Source organism: Nilaparvata lugens, chromosome 14 (assembly GCF_014356525.2).
Source record: "Nilaparvata lugens isolate BPH chromosome 14, ASM1435652v1, whole genome shotgun sequence".
NCBI lineage: Eukaryota > Metazoa > Arthropoda > Insecta > Hemiptera > Delphacidae > Nilaparvata > Nilaparvata lugens.
Window position 1 is genome coordinate 6,989,875 of NC_052517.1, and position 20,449 is coordinate 7,010,323.

The window sequence follows — 20,449 nt, forward strand, 5'->3', positions numbered from 1 at the left end:
GTATTTCCTGTTATACAGGGAAATTTGTTTGATGAAAGCAATCTAAACTTATCGTCGACCAAACAAACACACAAACAGATACGAATATGTGTTGATGATTTGCAATTGATCGATGGAAGCATTCGAAAGTTATCGTCAAACAAACGGACACGACTCTAGTCATCAGTAGAACTCGTTTCGCTTGTTCAATAAAGAATGCAAACGGATTTAGTGACTTCTACAAACACAAACAGATACGGAATATATGTTGAAGATTTGCAATTATTGATCGATGGAAGCATTCGAAAGTTATCGTCAAACAAACGGACACGAATCTAGTCATCAGTAGAACTTGTTCCGCTTGTTCAATAAAGAATGCAGACAGATTTAGTGACTTCTACTAAACGAAATTGATGTAGTAGATAATAAGATTATTAGGAAATAATATTGAACCGCAATCATTTTTAGAATAAACATACTTTATTGTAAGTTACAGAACTAAATAACGGTCTATGAAATCGTGAAAAAACTGATAATAAGGTAATCATAGATAATTAGCCATTGAGTTCGGAGTATCTTCTTGGATTATCCCCGTATGTGATACAGCTACCTGAAAAAATACAATAAATAAATTGAGAAATTTATAAACGAATTTAAATTTTAATTGTAAAATGTAGGATTCAAAAATACAAATTCGGTACTGAGTAATCTTGTATCTTACACAAGTCGTATGTAATTGATCTACAGTTCAACTTTAAAATATCGGGGCACCGAGCTTCGCTCGTTATTTATTATAATCAGAACACAATTCTTCAAAATGATTGGGGAAGGACTAACAGGCACAGCCCAAAACTGTTTCTTCCCCGAATTTTGATTTATACACTATTAATAGTCTACAAAAAAGGTCATGTTTCATACACTTGAATTCAGGTCCAATTTTCAGTCCAAATATTTGAAAACAGAAACGTTCTGATTAAGATTGTTAACAAACCAAATTGAATAACAAAATAACACTCACTAATCACTTAAAACTGTAATAGTTATTTGTGCAACTAGTGCGCAAAGTGACAGTTTGCTGCACCGAAAGAAACGTTTACGCCCGAGCCGTAGGCGAGGGCGGAATGGTTTCTTGAGTGCAGCAGAGGAACTTTGCGCACGTATTTCACATTAAGTTTTTCCTACAGTTACCATTGAATATGAAAAGTGGGTAATTATGGGTAAAATTGCCTGAAATGCATCAAATGTTTTTCTGTGTAATTTTATTATTGATAAAAACCTTAATCCTAAAATCCTAAAGTCCTCGTTGTCCTTGGTTATAATATATAATGAATAATAATTAGCGCGTTGTGCTTGGTTGCACCTCTGCTCACTATAGCAGCCACAGCAGTCACTGTTACCAACTTCATTTTGATTTTGCTGCACTGTTGCTCCATATAACCTACTAAGTATTTTGCGTTGCCATGTTGCAAATCTGGAGTGCAGAAAAGATTTTTCCCGCACTAGAGCGGAAAAGTGATTCTTTGCGTTCTGTAATCAGTGCAGCAATGGCCACTTTTCAACGTAACTGTAGGAAAAATAATGATTAACTTTGAATATTATGATATACTCTAATTTAGAATGATATACCATGCCATGTCAACAAATCAGATTATTTTGATCAAGTCGATTAAAATTTCTATACAATATTTCTCGTGAGATGAGCTGATTGATTACACAGCTAAAACATTATTCTGTCTCTCTCCCACACACGCATTTTCTGTAATTGACAGACCACGATATTATCATCTGTTTTTATTCATAGACAATAGATAGATACAATGCAGGTGAAAACAACAGGCATTCGCCTAAACTACTTTAAACCTTAATTTGGAATACACAGTCTAGAGGTTTTGTAAATGATAACCTCTATTTTCTAATTTTTAATTATTATCCTTTTCATGTCCTTCAGCGGGTTTTCCCAAGGATGAGACCTAGTGCAATCGAATTTTTATATTATAAACCTACTATGTTCCAAATTTCGTGGAAATCGTTAGAGCCGTTTTCGAGATCCGTTGGACATAAATAAATAACCAGATATAAAAAAAAATATATATATACTGAAATTTATTGTAAAATTAAACATTTTCACTCATAAGAAATAGTGTACCAGTTTGTAATTTTTGAATCCAAAAGTTAAGATTTGAATTTATAATCTATATATATAAAAGCGAAATGGCACTCACTCACTGACTGACTCACTCACTCACTCACTCACTCGCAGAACTAAAAATCTACCGGACCAAAAACGTTCAAATTTGGTAGGTATGTTCGGTTGGCCCTTTAGAGGCGCACTAAGAAATCTTTTGGCAATATTTTAACTCTAAGGGTGGTTTTTAAGGGTTTAAAGTTCGTCGTTTAGCATGTATATTCTTCTTATTCTCTTAATTATAATTGAAAAAAGACCATACCACATGTTAATATAGAACTATAATCTAGAGAGAGTACCTCTTCGAAACAGTTGTTAACTGGTAACTAAATTAATAATTTTGTCAGGTTGGCACCAAGTTGAAGATTGAAATGCATTTATCGCGGAAAAATTGATTGGGCACTGCTACTTCAATCAGAGCTATTCCTGGGAATATTATATTACTAGCCGTCAGGCTCGCTTCGCTCGCCATATCCGTTTAGCCAGACGTTTAGTCTGGACCCCCGACTGGATCGTCCTAACATATGATAAAAATGCTCAAATGAAAAATGCAGGCGAGCGAAGCGAGCCTGCTGATCTCATTCTCGGACGATCCAGTCGGGGGTCCAGGGGGCGGAGCCCCCTGGCTAGACGGATATGGCGAGCGAAGCGAGGCTGACGGCTAGGCCTAGTCTTTTATAAGATTCACTTCAAACTGAGCATCATTTTTTGAATGGACTGATGTGTTTTGTTAGTAATTCTGACACAGTTTCAAGTGAATTTCACTGAATTATTCTTCTAAATCTATCAAAAAATCTATTCTAATAACTCACCGACTATTATTGGTTTTCCTTTTTATGCAACAGCTCTCTCAAATCGAGGTGTTTGCTCAACTTTGCTCTCTCTCTCCGCTTGGCTATTCCCCATTCATGACCTTCAAATTGAAAAGAGATGAAAAATAAAAATTAGTATCCAATAATAAAAATTAAATTTACTTCCATAAAATTGCGTACATTATAATAGAATGATTTATTTCTGCAATACAACAATATATATTATACTTCAAAAATACTAAACATTTTTTTCGCGATATATTGTTGATAAATTTTCAAACCTGACAAATTGAAAACTTGATGAACTGGAAATAGGTCCATAACCCTCGGTGAATTAAGGCTCAACTGACACTTATGCGACTGAGGTGGAGAAGAGACTGGACTCTAGTGGAGAGCATGTGTTTCCAAATGGTGACACTCAGACCAGTCGATTCTAGTCTCCGCGACGTCACCATTTCAAAACACATGCTCTCCACTAGAGTCCAGTCTCTTCTCCACCTGAGTCGCCAAAGTGTCAGTTGAGTCTTCGAATCTATATTCAAAATTTCAAGTTTAATGAGTTGAGTAGTTGAGACGTGATCTGTCCCCTACCTGTATAAGCCAGTTCTTTCCTTTATTATATTACTAACAGGTAACCCGTGCTCCACATAGGTCTATTTTCAAACTTGACAAATTGAAAACTTGACCGAGTGGAATCTTGAAGAATTGAAAACAGGCTTATAACCATCGTCGGTAAATTTAAGAATCTATATTCAAAATTTCAAGTTAATCAGTTGAGTGGTTGAGACGTGATGATGCGTCATTCGTGAATTTCCTATCCCCTACCTGTATAAGCCAATTACTTTTTTATAGATATAGAAGAAGAGGATATAAATAGGAAATCAAGAAGAAGAATAAAAGATAAAAACGTAGAATCCAATTTTCTATTTTTATATGACCACTCTCAAGCAAAGTATAGAAACCTGGAAACTTGACGAATTGAAAACTAGATAAACTGAAAACTTGACCAACTGGTATCTTGAAGAATTTAAATTAGGCCTATAACCATCCTCCGTAAATTAAAAATCTATATGCAAAATTTCAAGTTTATCAGTCCAGTAGTCCAGATGTGATGATGCGTCAAACAAAATTTTTATATTTTCTTCCTTCCCCCATTTCTCCCTTCCTTTTTTCCTCATTACTTCTCTTCTCTTCTTTGCCTGCCTATTACATGGGAAACCATAGTTGGCTAGGTATCTTCCTCTCTTTTTTCTCTTCTCCAATACACCCAAACACTAAGCCCATGGTTTTTTATATTTGTAACATTTTATTGTGTTTTATTTGTTTCGTAAATCTTTGTAATTTTGTTTTGTCTTGTTTTGTGTGTTTTTAATAAATTGAATTGAAATTGAAAAATATCACGTACAACATGTGTAAGCCGATTCTTCCCTTTATCAGGCCTTTATTATATTTATTAGAAAAAATATTTTCTTCGACAAATATGATGTATAAGCTAGTTCTTTCCTTTATTATATTCTTCTTCCTCCTTGCCTTTTTCCCATTATTTGGGGTCGGCTGTCCTTGATCTAAGTCTCCAGTTGGAACGATCCTGGGTCGTCTGATTAGTCAGGTCAAACTGCTTCATATGTTTTGAACTAAACCTAGCCATGAGAGACGGAGTCTGCCTCTGTCCCTCGGCAATCATAATCGAAATAAACCTGTATCTAGTGTTCATTATTCATTATTATCTAGTGTTCTATACATTATTTCTCCACTTCTTTTATTATTAATAAAATTCTTTTATTTTATCTATATATATAAAAGCGAAATGGCACTCACTCACTCACTGACTGACTGACTGACTCACTCACTCGCAAAACTAAAAATCTACCGGACCAAAAACGTTCAAATTTTTGGTAGGTATGTGTTCAGTTGGCCCTTTAGAGGTGCACTAAGAAATCTTTTGGCAATATTCTAACTCTAAGGGTGGTTTTTAAGTGTTTAAAGTTCGTCTTTTAGCATGTACGATAGCACGTCCAGAAAGTAAGTTCCGTTTCAATTTATATCCGCTACAGCGCTGCGATCGCAGTTCCGCACATTCGCGGTAGACGCTCTGTATCAAGGAGAAGAAACGTGCGCCATTTGGAGATCACTGTCAGCCACGTAAGTTTTGTTGTGCTTGTTTACAATGTCGGTGTTGATTGAAAATCCCGCCGCTTGTGAAATCAGGTCTGTGATTCGTTTTCTGAATGCAAGGAAAGTGAACCCAAGTGAAATTTATCGTCAAATTTGCGATGTTTATGGACAAAGTGCGATGAGTGATTCAATGGTGAGAAGATGGGTCCGTCAGTTCAATGACGGACGTAGTGATGTGCTTGATTAAGAACGAAGTGGGCGTCCATCTTTGGTTACAGAAGAACTGGTTCACTCGATTGATGACAAGATCCATGAAAACCGAAGGTTTACAATTAGTGAAAGAAAGTGCTCTCGCTAAGGAATTTCCCCAAATTTCACGATCACTAATGCATGAAATTGTTACCGGAAAACTGAAATTTCGACAAGCTGAAAGAAACTGTTTCCAACTGGTTGAAGACACAGGCGGCAAATTTCTATGAAGAAGGCATACAAAAACTGGTGCCACGCTATGACAAATGTCTGCAAAATTTCGGTAGTTATGTGGAAAAGTAGTTTAAGAGTTGTAGAATTTTGTACAATAAATAACTTTTCTTTATCTGTACACAATTAAATTTTACTACCAAACGGAACTTACTTTCTGGACCTACCACGTATATTCTTCTTCTTCTCTTAATTATAATTGAAAAATATCCATACCATATGTTAATATAGAACTATAATCTAGAGAGAGTACCTCTTCGAAACAGTTGTTAACTGGTAACTAAATTAATAATTTTGTCAGGTTGGCACCAAGTTGAAGATTGAAATGCATTTATCGCGGAAAAATTGATTGGGCACTGCTACTTCAATCAGAGCTATTCCTGGGAATATTATATTACTAGCCGTCAGGCTCGCTTCGCTCGCCATATCCGTTTAGCCAGACGTTCAGTCTGGATTCCCGACTGGATCGTCCTAACATATGATAAAAATGAAAAATGCAGGCGAGCGAAGCGAGCCTGCTGATCTCATTCTTGGACAATCCAGTCGGGGGTCCAGGTCGCGGAGCTCCCTGGCTAGACGGATATGGCGAGCGAAGCGAGCCTGACGGCTAGTCTATAATATAATAAAGGAAAGAACTTCATCTCCCCTCGGCTGTGCCTCCATATCAAGTACTTTCCTTGTCATATGATTGGGTGAACGTCTATTTGCATTCACCCAATCATATGACAAGGAAAGTACACAGCCGAGGGGCAGAGCCAGTTATTTCCTTTATTATATTATAGACTAGCCGTCAGGCTCGCTTCGCTCGCCATATCCGTCTAGCCAGGGGGCTCCGCCGCCTGGACCCCCGACTGGATTGTCCAAGAATAAGATCAGCAGGCTCGCTTCGCTCGCCTGCATTTTTCATTTGAGCATTTTTATCAAATGTTAGGACGATCCAGTCGGGGGTACAGACTAAATGTCTGGCTAAAAGGATATGGCGAGCGAAGCGAGCCTGACGACCAGAATTATAAAGATACAGTAAGTGCTGAAGGCTGTTAATAAAATGGTTCATGCATAGACAAATAAGAATCATGATCTTCATTTTTGAGATTTAAATATATTTATTTTGATTCTAGATAGGAATTAATTTTTCCAGTAATAATATTGTTTGGAGTATATGATCAAATATTTCAATGTATTTATGTATATTATCAGGGAAAATCACAAACAAAAAATGATTCCAATAATATAATAAATCAAATCAAATTGGTTTTCATTATCCACTAGCCGTCAGGCTCGCTTCGCTCGCCGTATCCGTCTAGCAAGGGGGCTCCGCCCCCTGGACCCCCGACTGGATCGTCCAAGAATGAGATCAGCATTTTTATCATATGTTAGGACAATCCAGTCGGGGAACCAGACTAAACGTCTGGCTAAACGGATATGGCGAGCGAAGCGAGCCTGATGGCTAGTAATATAATATTCCCAGGATTGAAGTAGCAGTGCCCAATCAATTTTTCCGCGATAAATGTATTTAAATCTTCAACTTGGTGCCAACCTAACAAAGTCAACTCAACTTAATGCCAACCTGACAAAATTATTAATTCATTGCCAGTTAACAACTGTTTCGAAGAGGTTCTTTATCTAGATTATAGTTCTATAGTAACATATGATATGGAAATTTCAATTATAATTAGACTGACGGCTAGTCTATAATATAATAAAGGAAATAACTGGCTCTGCCCCTCGGCTGTGTACTTTCCTTGTCATATGATTGGGTGAATGCAAATAGACGTTCACCCAATCATATGACAAGGAAAGTACTTGATATGGAGGCACAGCCGAGGGGAGAGGCAGTTCTTTCCTTTATTATATTATAGACTAGCCGTCAGGCTCGCTTCGCTCGCCATATCCGTCTAGCCAGGGGGCTCCGCGCCCTGGACCCCCGACTGGATAGTCCAAGAATGAGATCAGCAGGCTCGCTTCGCTCGCCTGCATTTTTCATTTGAGCATTTTTATCATATGTTAGGACGATCCAGTCGGGGGTTAGGTTAGGTTAGGTTAAACGTCTGGCTACACGGATATGGCTAGCGGAGCGAGCCTGACGGCTAGTAATATAATATTCCCAGGAATAGCTCTGATTGAATTAGCAGTGCCCAATCAATTTTTCCGCGATAAATACATTTCAATCTTCAACTTAACAAAGTCAACTCAACTTAATGCCAACCTGACAAAATTATTAATTTAGTTACCAGTTAACAACTGTTTCGAAGAGGTACTCTCTCTAGATTATAGTTCTATATTGACATATTGTATGGAGATTTTTCAATTATAATTAAGAGATTGGGAGAAGAAGAATACACATGCTAAAAGACGACTTTAAACCCTTAAAAACAACCCTTAGAGTTAAAATATTGCCAAAAGATTTTTTAGTGTGCCTCTAAAGGGCCAACTGTACATACCTACCAAATTTGAACGTTTTTGGTCTGGTAGATTTTTAGTTCTGCGAGTGAGTGAGTGCGTGAGTGAGTCAGTCAGTCAGTCAGTGAGTGAGTGCCATTTCGCTTTTATATATATATATAGAGAGAACTATTAATAATAAAAGAAGTGATGGAATAATACAGTATATTTCGCACCTAGAGCAGAAAATGAGATTTTTCTGGCTCGAAATCGGTTTTCAAGTCTAGAAAAGATTGAGAGCCGGAAAATCATTTTTGCCCATGGTGTGAACGCTATTTTTCGCCACACACAAAAATAAACAATATATATATGAGAATAGTTGTTTACTAAGCACTTCCGAAAGCAGAAGTGGAAGGTGATAGCTCTAGCAAATCTAAGGTAATCTGAATATCAGGAAATTGTCCAAGTATTTTTTTTTTCATTCTGATTTGTCTAAATAACCTAAAAGATTATGTTCAATTATGTGAGAGGTTGAGTTTATATTTTTTTATTCTTTCAAATGACAATAAGATGATATTATTATAAATGTTTTAATTATTGAATAATGAACACAAATAATGAAAAGTTTTTTGATCAGCTGTTTTTTGATCACCTTTCTTAGTTGCATGTTAGCGGCTGGAAAAGGGTACTCTTTCCGGCCTAGGCCGGAAAGAAACCTGTTCTGACGTCAGACGAGAGTCGTCTGCAAACAATGTCTTTCAGATCTACGTAGGGACTGGAAAACAGCTGCTTTCTGTGCAGTGTGGCGAAAAATAGTTTAACACTAGATACAGGTTAATTTCGTTTATGATTAATGATAAAAGAAGTAGAAAAAATGAAATACCTCTCTCGAAAGTGTTGCCAATATAGGACTGGCCGTAGTGAGAAACTTCATCATCTGGTTCTTCTAACTCTCGAACTATTTTTCTACTTGGTACATGTACCAGAGCTTTGTGCCAGTTATTGGTCTCCTGAAAAACAATTAAAATAAATGAATATATCAATTCCATCCCAAATAAATTGTATTCACCAAGAACATATTTATATTTCAATGATTTATTCTAGTTTTTTCTGTAGTTGAGAAGTTGATATTGTGGTAATAATTATTCATATTAAATGAAAAAGACTAAGAAATTGTCAAAAAACCACAGATTTATTGATACTTAGAGTTTCTAATTGACAAAAAAACACATATTTATTGATAGACTTTTTAAGTATCTGTGGTTTTTTTGACAATTTCTTAGTCTTTTTCATTTAATTTATTCTAGTAATTCATTATATTTCTACACAGCCAACAAACAGATTGGTAACGGTGCGTCGTTGGAAAAGGATAAAGCTATCTGTTTTGTCTGATCACAGACAAGGACAGTAACACCAATGTTAATCAGGTGCTGCTTTATAACGTGGATCTCTCTTTAGGCAAGAGAAAGATTTGATGAATGATGTGTGACCGCGAATTTCAATGAACTTTTTTTTAAATAAGTGCAATATTTCGAAGTTTTTTTAATTTATTGTGATACATTCTGTGATTCATTTAGAGTATAAAATCAACCTTCAAAATTCAAAATTTTAAATCATCATTCCTGGACCGAAAATCAAGTGACGAAGCAGTGTGTGATTACATAACCTCAACTTTTGGACAGAGTTAACATTTTATCAAAATTTTTGGAGAGAAATAGTACAGGCTCAGCCTAGTTTTTCCTCCAATGTCATAATTGTATTATGATTATAGTATTTTATACAATACATTATACAATGATTTTTTTTCAAATTACCAGAAAACCTAACATTACCTCAAGTGTTAGCGTGGTCCTTAAACACTGGTCAAGTGTTAATAACTTCTATTCTGCTTCATCCATTGTTTAATATCTTCTACCAGAGAAAACGTCTATACTTGTTTATTCTACGCTTCTACCTTCCGTCGTCTTATACCTTCTGTTTCAAGTAACATGGGATCGATGGTGACATAAAACTTGATACAAGTATATCAAAACACAACAATTCAGATGGCAGTGATCCAGTGACCACGTTCAGTAAAAAATTCAGGAGAGATTTAGACTCAAATATCGGGGCACTGAGCTTCGTTCGTTATTTATTTATTGATAAACAGAACACAATTCTTTGAAATAATTGGGGAAGGACGAACAGCATAGCCACCTCTAATACAAGGTCCCGGCCTACGATATTGCAACGTCGCAGTGTAGGCCTAGAATCTAAAGCTGCGTACACATATTCGCGCTTCCAACCCGCACCGAGCACGCTCCTCCCTCGTACCGCCCTAGTACCACCATCGAACCACACAGTCGCTCCGCCCACGCACCCATCATGAACGATACGGAAGATGTTAGATCTTCTCGCGTTCCCCGGGTCGAACCACTGTTGTTCGCCGGTCGATCATCAATCGCTCTGCTGGAGTGACGTTCGGTTGCGGAGCAGAGCGAAAGTCTGTACGCACCTTAATACATGATTGGTGGAAAAGATTTTTTTAAATACCAGCTGATCTTTTTCACCAATCATGTATTAGATTCTAGGCCTACACTGCGACGTTGCAATATCGTAGGCCGGGGCCTTGTATTAGAGGTGGCTATGCTAACAGGCATAGCAGAAAACTGTTTCTACCCCAAATTTTGATTTAAACACTATAAATAGTCCAGAAAGTAGGTTATGTTCCATACACTTGAATTCAGGTTCAATTTTCATTCCAAACATTTAAAAAGAAATAAGTTCTAATTTAGATTATTTACAAACCAAATTGAATAACAAAATAACACTCACTATTCACTTAAAATTGTCAAATAATGATTAACTTTGAAAATTATGATATACTCTAGTTTAGAATGATTATCAGGTCATCTCAACAAATCAAATTATTTTGATCAAGTTCATTAAAATTTCTAAATAATATTTCCCGTTGATTGATTACACAGCTGGAAATAATTCTGTTTCTCTCCCACACACGCATTTTCTGTTTGGACAGACAACGAAATTATCATCTGTTTTTCCAAGGATGAATAATTATTATCATTTTCATTTCCTTCAGCGAGTTTTCCCAGGGATGAGACATAGTGCAATCGAATTTTTATATCATAAACCTACTATGTTCCAAATTTCGTGGAAATCGTTATAGCCGTTTTCGAGATCCGTTGGACATAAATAACCAAATATAAACAGATATACAGAAATTGTTCGCTCAATATAATAGTAGAGATAGTCTAGATAGCTGACTTAATAACATAAATTTCACTATAGGTAGGCCTAGTAGAGTGGATTAGATGCTGGGGTTATAATCCAGAAGCCCGGGTTCAAATCCCGGCCCAGGCAAGATATTTTTCTCGGGTCACTCTCGTGTTTCGGATGGACGCGTTAAGACGTCGGTCTCGTTCAAACATTATTTATTGTTTAATTTCTCTAATTGAGAGATTTCAGCATTATAGTTCAACATAACCTTGGTCCCAGCTGTCTAAAAAGCAGTCGTTAGGTCATGTCAGAGGCCCTGAAATTGATCAGGTGCGACCTGAAAACTCTGACACCAAACCTGAGCCAGTCAGGTCAGTCGATATTATTATTACTAGTAGTTCTGTGAACAGTAGACCTCGCGCTCAGTAAGTTACATTGACCTGTTGTCATGTTTTCTCAAAAATTAATAAATAATTCATCAATTTAAAATGTCTAAAAAAAATCCTAAATAAACATAGAGCTTTCTGTCCTATCGTACCGTGACGTGTCGTCCCGGAATGTGAGTGTGAGCGCTGTTATCAGGTCTGGCTGCAACTGTCTACAACGTTGTTGGAAAGATACATTTTCAAGATGTTCGATGTTTTTAAACGGGTAGTATTATAGATAGTCAACTGTCTATAGTGAGGTCCACGTTATAATGACAGATTAACATTGGTGTTCCTATCCTTGTCTATTTTTCGACAAAGCAGGTAGCACTATCCTTTTCTAGCTCCGCAACGATGCCCAATCTATTTTTGACAATGCAAAAATATAATTAATTAAGACAGAGAATCGGCATCGCTCTTTTTCTATCTTTATCCACTGCCATTATAACGTGGACCTCAATATACTAACGTTGATGGAAAGATACATTTTCAAGATTTTTGAACAGGTATTATTATAGTCCACTAAACAGCTGATTTATGATGAATAATTCTTAAGTCTGATTTTTACTCTAATATTGGTGTATGAAGGAGGCTCCTTTTTCCTTTTATATTATCCTTTAAATGCAAAATTTCCAAAAACCTTGTATGTACATCGACGCGCAATTTAAAAAGGAACATACCTGTCAAATTTCATGAAAATCTATTACTGCGTTTCGCTGTAAATGTGGAACAAATATAAACATAAGGAGAAATGCAAAACCGTCGACTTGAATCTTAGACCTCACTTCGCTCGGTCAATTAATATAGTTGAGTATTTTTTTCAAACTACCAGAAAACCTTAATTGAATTACCTTGAGCGTTAGCATGATCCTAATACACTGATCAAGAGTGAGTGACTTGGATCCACTGGCCCAGTCCAAATAGCGATCTAGAGGAAAGCGAGCCATTCTTAGGCCTTCACTTTTGGCTTTGGCTAGAGACAAGGGCTCTATATTTGTTTTATCAACCAAGGCACCTGGAAAATACAAGGAGATTGAGGAAATTTATTAATAAGAGAACAAACGTGAAAATAATAAAATTTATTTGTTGAATGCATGTAACTCAGCACATATTATTCTCAGAACATCACTCTCATTACATTACTTTCATTGGAATAAATAGACAATAGTGAGCCCCCGGGCTAGAGAACTCGCTTCAAATGTCACTGATATTCTGTCAGCTGCAGTGGCGTAACGTACACCCCCGCTGCCCCCGTGGCGCGGGGGGGCCGGGTCCCTAGGGGGCCTGGGTTAGGGCCCGAAATGATAATTATATATTGCATACTTTAAAAACAAAAATTAAATAATCATGGAAGTAACTTTTGACAAAAAAGTTTTATTGTGGAAAATGGCAGGTTTCATAGAACAATGTTATCAGTCTGATTATAAATTAATATCAAGAGAATACAAGTAGAAATAGACCTCGATGAAGTTATCAGAATATTTGCATCTCAAAAAGCAAGACGACAGAATAAATCAAAAGTATAAATCCTACAACTCAAAGGGAGGCTACTATTTCTTCTGAACATTTTTCTCAAATCAATAAAATAAATAATATTATCAATCGAACTCTAATTTAAAACCTTGAAAAATTTTAACTTCTTACTAAAACCTAAAACTTTAACTTCTTTAAGAGCGCGAACAAGGAATCAGAATAAAAGCATGTGAGAAAATAGACATGTGGGAGAAAGAACCAAGGTGCTACTGTACCCAGAAAGCAGTGATTGCAGAACTTGGAGGCTTGTAGGAGACATCAAATCAAAGGTTTTTTATGAATTATTATTATCTTTATTATTTTAATAATTCATGAATCTTAAGACTAGATACTTCTTACTAACTCTAGTTCTAGCTCTAAAAGTTGGATTCTATATTTGTAGCTTAAAACATAATTCTTGACTTGAATTGTAGAATTCAATCGAGAACAAGTTTAATTTTTTCATCTAAGCTATGTAATTCACTCATGAAAGATGTACGTTCACATTAGAGTTCAATGCTTGAGATTAAGGGAGAAGGGGGCTGGAGAAAAGGTGGTACGATTTTAGAAGAGGGGCCCGGAATTTTTTTTGCGGGGGGCCCGGTTTGGAAACGTTACCTTTGCCACTGGTCAGCTGTTTCTATTGAACACAAAGGAAAGTCAATTTATTGAATGAAAAAGACTAAGAAATTGTCAAAAAACCACAGATCTATTGATAAATAGAAAGACCGGTTTCGGTTATTACACCATTGTCAATCTCTGATAAACTAAATCTAAATACAAGAGCAGCAGAATTTATACTAGTAGGCGAGTACTGCTATTGGTCGAGGGCATGAACGCCTGTCATTGGCCCAGCTAGACAGTCTCCTCCCACTCAACGGTGTGACAAAATTGCTGCTTAAGCAACAGAATCGCCATGATAACAAAATTTACTTTCAGTACAAAATAAGAACCAAGAAAACAAGTGTGAAAGATAATAAAACAAATATGTAAATGGAAAAACTATTGATTAATGTATGCTTACAATTTTATGATAAAACTAAATTTGTAGTGTTGTATTGGTTGAAATGAATCAGGTCATTTAAACTATACTGGGAATTTTCCTTAATTACTCTTGTTATTTCTAAAGCCTCTAGAATACTCAAAGATCTGCCTTTGTTATTAACATGCAGAAACTCAACATTCTCCTTAACTGTGAACTGCTGCTCTTGCATTTAGTTTTAGTTTATCAGAGATTGACAATATTGTAATAACAGAAACCGGTCTTTTTAAGTATCAATAAATCTGTGGTTTTTTGACAATTTCTTAGTCTTTTTCATTCAATATGAATAATTAACACGATATCAACTTCTCAACTACACCAAAAGTGAGAGTCAAGATAGATTGTCCAAGTTTTATTATTGAGTTATTAATTGCATAGATCATTGTTAATGTTTAATTATAAATTTATTCATTTATCACATTGTGTACACATACTTAACATGAGGAAAGGCACAACAGGCTCATGCCCAAAACTGTCCCATTTCCAATTTATACTTTACTGTCCAAATCAAAATGTTGGTTATGTCACTTTCACTTTTCAAAATAAAATTTACGCTCTTCAATACCCAGATAAACGAGTAAATTTTGAATCAAATAGATACTATTGGAGTCTAAAATATAAAAATCTAGAACAGTAACTTAGTAATTATTCAAAAAGTCTAAATTTTGAATGAAACTAGAAATTTTTGATCTAAAAACTTCACACTTTACAGAAAAACTGTTATAATTGTCATGATGACGGCTGATTTTTATTGATAAATTAACATAATAAATCCTTTTTTGATATACACTTTTAGGGCTGGTTTCCGAGCTTGGGATTTAGCTAAGTCCTAGACTTTAAACAGCTGGAGTCAGAAAATTGGCTTTCCGAAACGGGGCGTAGTCGCAGCTTTTATAACAGAAGTCGTAGTTTTTATTTTCACATTTCTATAATTGGAAACGTTTTTCCTTGACGAAATTAGACATTCCTCTCTCTCTCTTGGGTTAACAGCCGTAGGGCTGGTTGGCAGCAGCTCTCCATGCTTTTCTGTCGTCCGCTTTCCGCTTCAGCTCGTAGTATGATCCACATCTCATATCCCGTAGCAATTGTTTCATATACTCCAGCCTAGGTCTTCCTCTCATATTCCTTCCCTCAACCATTCCCTCCATTATCCTTGTCAGTAGAGTGTCATGTCTGATGATGTGGCCAATCAGCTGTGCTCTTCTTTGCTTGATCCACTTCAAGAAGTTCCGGTTCTCTCCCACTCTTTCAAAAACCTGCTCATTTGTAATCATATCTCTCCAACTGATCTTCATCATTCTTCTGTAGCACCATGCCTCGAATGCAGCCAATCTTCTTTCCTCTCTCACCCCCATTGTCCACGCCTCACTTCCATATGTTGCAGTACTCCATACATACGTTTTCAACATGTTTTTTCTTACGTCGAGACTTATGTTTTTTGAGGTGAATAGATTTTTCTTCTTATTGAAGGCAATCTTAGCCTGGGCAATTCTGCTGGCAATGTCCTTGCAGCTTCTTCCATCACTTGTGATTTTGCTACCCAGGTAATTGAACTCCTTCACTTCATTTACTACCTCATTCCTTAGCTTTACTGCTGAGCTGTTCTCCCCTGTCCTGCAACATATTAGCACTTTGGTCTTTCGGATGTTTATTTTCAATCTAAACTCTTCCTCCATTATTCTGTCCATTTCATTCAGTGTTTTCTGTAGTTCCTCTTCACTTTCTGCCATTACTGCTATATCATCCGCAAAAACGAAGCATATCTACCGTTTCCCCATGAATTTTCACTCCTGTACAAACTTTTTCTCTCACTCTGTCGATTGCCTTTTGAATATACACATTGAACAAGTATGGGGATAGCGCGCATCCTTGTCGTACCCCTTTTTGAATGTGTGCAGATTCCTCTTCATTTTCCACTCCTAATAACTCCAATTTCTTGTTTATAGATATTGTAGATCAGTCTTCAGTTGTGACATTCCTAAATAATTCAAAATAGCTAAAACTCTACACTATTTTCTCTTCATTTTATTTTGTGTTCAATTTTCTAGTTTTTCGAAATTTAATTCAAACGTGACTATGACAATGACTGCGACTAGGCCCCGTTTTGGAAAACCAATTTTCTGACTCCAGCTGTTTAAAGTCTAGGACTTAGCTAAATCCCGAGCTCGGAAACCGCCCCTTAATGTTATCCCCTCAATGTATATCCTCAAAATAGAGAAGTGAGTTAATCTTGTTGGCCAAAAAATTCGATCCGTATAATGCTTGAAACAATATTTTGTGTTAGAAATTTGAAGCTGATAATGTTATTTGTTTATTCAGATTTCAAAATCGCAATATAATTATTGTTTATTAAAATGTTGGTGGCTATGATAGTAGTCGATTCATTTATTGGCAACCAGCCAACTACTGAACTATAGGCTAGTGAGGTCCACATTATAATGGCAGTGTACGATTGACAATACTGTTGCTGTCCTTTTCTATCATACAACAAAACAGATAGCACTATCTTTCTCTCGCTTTGCAATGTTGTCTATTTGCCAGAATATTTTATATTTACTTTTGACAGTTACTGTACAAAACTGAACAAACCATATTCTCAGCTGCCATTTTTTTTCTTCATTCTATCAAGATACTTGAGTACACAAGTCGTATAATTGATTTAAAATGTATTTTTGTATCAATGAAATAATTTTTAAAATTACCTTATGAGAAACACAAATTAAAATACCTGAAAAGACATTTTAAAAGTTGATAACTAACCATCGTAAACTTCATCCATGCTTAAGTTAGCCTACCCGTATAGGTTAGACCTACTCGTAACGGTATGAATAATATTGAAAAGTTATTTCAGAATTAATCTATTGAAATTATTTATTTTTAAATAGGATTTATATTTTTCTATTATTTTTAAAGGAAATTGAAATAGAATACCTACCAAATAACTCAATTTCTGTTGTTTTGAAATTCAGATTGTTCTATCACAGCTTTTTAAATTAGCCGCCATTTCAGGTTTGTATAAAAATAAAAATCTGATCTCAGTCATGAAAGCAAATTTTTGAATCAAATTATGAAAAAATATATTTTCGTGATCAATTTGACATTAAATTGATTATTTTATCAAGGAAATGATAATTATTATTAGATTAAATTTAATGGGATGAATTGAGTAACAGCTGTGTACAGTCAGTGGCAAAATGGAGAGGCTTGGCAACGTTTGTCTCCTATCTTTCTTCACTGCCATTATAACGTGGACCTACGGTATATAGAAGGAGACGGTAGGTGTCACGCGCATGTTTGTGCTAAATTTCCGGTGTAGCTGACGTCATTTCATATCCAATCATATGTTTTTAACGAATAAGTTTCATAAATTGCCAATAGGTGTTGAAAACCTCGGTTGGTGGCGATGACGCAATCTAGCTTGCTGGCCACTGCGCACACATTTCGTGGCCCCTACCGTTTTCATCCAAATACCGTGACATGGACCTCACTATAGACTGACGTGAACGGTTCCAATGGACGACCATATTCGGCTGAATTAACGGCCGAATGGATCGGTTGAATACGGTTCCAGTGGACGGTTACCCTTAGAGACCACTCACCTATGATGTAGATATCCTCGGGATCATAATGATGCAGCTCATGATTTGTATGTGGGGTCAAATAAACCAACTTTTCTTTCGGAAAAAGATCCAAATAATGTTTTTCCGTCACATTCATAGGGAACGATTCCTCAAACATGGTCGGTATAGCTTTTTTCAAAATTCGTATCAGCCGGTCCTCATAGCCTACGTTACAGAAATGCAGGTTGAACGGCTCCAAATTGTTACGATTCTCCGCAAAGGCGTAGGTTAATTGTTGGGCGCAGTTTGACGATTCTTTCATCGTCATATAAGCGTCATATCCACAATCTATCACAAGATTTTGGCCGTACATCATGGCATGTACTAGTCTGTTATTTGCGTAATGATGCATTGCTGTGTCACAGATCCTTATAAATATAGAATTGTTATGTAGACAGTATTTCAAGTGAGGTGGGTTTGCTCGCTCTTCCTCTAACCTCCTATAATATAACGCCTCCCTCTCAACTTTTCTTTGCGCTTTCCTTTTCTTGTCGTTCTCGACCTTTTTCTCGTTGAGGAACAGGAAACGTAAGTACTTTTTCCGTTGTTGCCAAGATGTTAGATCCATCAAATTCATCCACTGGTCAGTGGATATACGGGAAGGAACTTCGTAACCTTCCTGTCTTTGAACATCAATCTCCAAAATATATACTTTCAAAGCTTTGATTTTTCCCTCATCACCTTTCGTAATCGCATCGAAATCGACATCTGCAAATAGATCTGATTCACCACCACTATTATCTACAGATCCATCACTACTATCTTTAATATCATCCACTTTCAACTCGTTTTTGGAACAGTAACATTTTACAAGATGTTGCAGACTAGGTTTCACTAATACAACCAATGATGATTTTTGGATAGTAATCGTTGATTATTTGTGAGTTTATTTAGTTTGAAACTGGGAAAACTTGAAAATCTAGCCGGTTTAGTGGTTGTAAAGCAACTGTAGGCAGCTTTCAAAAGTTTTTGACTGATTGGGGAGAACATGTTTTTATATAGATCGTTTTCACGGTTAAGTAGTGAGTATTAGATGAGTTTTGATCTAGTAAAGTACATCAATATAATTCAAATTCATTTTAAACTATAAAAATACATGGATATCGATAGATACTTCCCCAAATTAACGTGTGTACACAAAAGAAATCACATTGGAAGAGGTTAGGTTCTACTCTCAAACTTCACAAATATGACACAGCTTTGATTTCCAATATCTGAATAATACTGGATTTCTAAGAAAAACACTTGTATAACGTTGATAATCCGATCGTTCAACTATGATTAATTATATAATAATATTGTTCAAATACAAAGCAATGCTGGTTGCTGATCGAAATTTTCAACATAACCTAAAACTTCGATCATAAAATGCAGTGCCTGGTTGATCTGTAGCTTTGTTAACATGAGCAGATGACTGTCAGCTCATATAATAAAATATGTAGTTTGTATTAAAACATCTCTTCAATCAATTCATGATTATTATTTTTAAATAAAAAAATATTCTAGCAGTATTTTCAATCTGAATTTAGAAATCAATGACAGAAATATTTCACACTCATCAGATATATCATAAAATGTATTGCTAAAGAGTGCTCAAATCTTGTAACACATTCTTATCAAGTATTCTTGAGAAATATCACAGGAATTTTTGTATTATCGTGCAAATTTCAAGCTATATATTATATCATTTTAATATTTTTTATATTTTACAATTGTTGAGACATTTTGAGTTTGGAGTTGGCAAACCTGATGTCCTGGCGTGCACTTTTCCCAATCCAGTGAAGTAAACTGATTTCAGTCTGCTGCTGTCTTCAATGCAGTTGTCAAAAGTGTTAAATTTGGTGGTTGGTGTTTGATATTTTAGTGAATTTCATGTTGTAACATGTATTTGCAATAGTTCGGCATATCGAACATTGAAAATTTGTGTGTTTGTGTCAAGTTTATTGTGGAATTCAACATATCTTTGGAGTCTAACGCCTTCTGCTGCTAAAATAAAGGTAATATTTGACAGATAGATTTTGTTTTTATCACTCAAATTCGTGTTATAATTTGGTAAACATGAGTGGTTGTTTAGCTGTATCAATACAAAATGGCTATACTGAGATAGTTACCTGATAAATTGTGTACAATGTTGAAAAATTGATAAGATTCTCATCTTTACTATACATAAACTTTTTTAGGGGTTAACCTACATAAACGGTCATCCCTGTTGATAAGATTTTGGGTAATATCATATAATTAAGGTTTTGATATTACAGTACCTAGGCTTAATTCATATTTTTCATCCTTTGAAGATCATATCCCTAATTCATGCAAAACATGATACAAACATAGTAAGCTTTATCATGAAATGTTATCAGCAAGAATATTGAAGGGTTAACCTACATAAACTGATAACCCTTTTTGGTATAAAATTGAATAAAACTTCATCATTTTATTATTTTTATTTCTCTTATAATTGACATTTATTCAACATGACATATATAATATGACATGTGTACATATTTAAACTTTTGTGTTTTTATTAATCGACAATGTCTATCCGGAATATACACTGGTCACAGACAGAAGAAAATTGAATTGAAGCCTATAACTTGGGATGGTATCAATAATCACAAAATAATAATATTTGAAGGAGTAACCTTACCTTTAATGTTTAACCATATTTTTTATTTTCTAAATTA

The 20,449-nt window shown here is 35.6% G+C and overlaps 1 protein-coding gene across 1 annotated transcript; it reads right to left on the bottom strand.

Annotated features, from left to right (window-relative positions):
• Window positions 1-437: 437 nt before the first annotated feature.
• LOC111059165 (mitochondrial ribonuclease P protein 1 homolog) lies at window positions 438-19,138 on the bottom strand. Its single transcript, XM_039440665.1, has 5 exons — window positions 17,745-19,138; window positions 12,443-12,606; window positions 8,834-8,960; window positions 2,977-3,077; window positions 438-589 (listed from the first exon to the last, which is right to left on the bottom strand). Exons 1-4 carry the CDS (start codon window positions 18,340-18,342, stop codon window positions 2,983-2,985), a joined length of 984 nt encoding a protein of 327 aa, XP_039296599.1. The 5' UTR covers window positions 18,343-19,138; the 3' UTR covers window positions 438-589; window positions 2,977-2,982.
• Window positions 19,139-20,449: the final 1,311 nt, after the last annotated feature.

What these genes read in the sequence shown, in the direction of transcription:
- LOC111059165 (XM_039440665.1), bottom strand. Translation starts at nt 18,342, where the DNA reads ATGAATTTGATGGATCTAACATCTTGGCAACAACGGAAAAAGTACTTA. An exon ending in CGAGGATATCTACATCATAG is followed by an intron (nt 12,607 to 17,744) that starts GTGAGTGGTCTC and finishes TGTATTTTCCAG; the next exon opens with GTGCCTTGGTTGATAAAACA. An exon ending in GGATCATGCTAACGCTCAAG is followed by an intron (nt 8,961 to 12,442) that starts GTAATTCAATTA and finishes ATTGTTTTTCAG; the next exon opens with GAGACCAATAACTGGCACAA.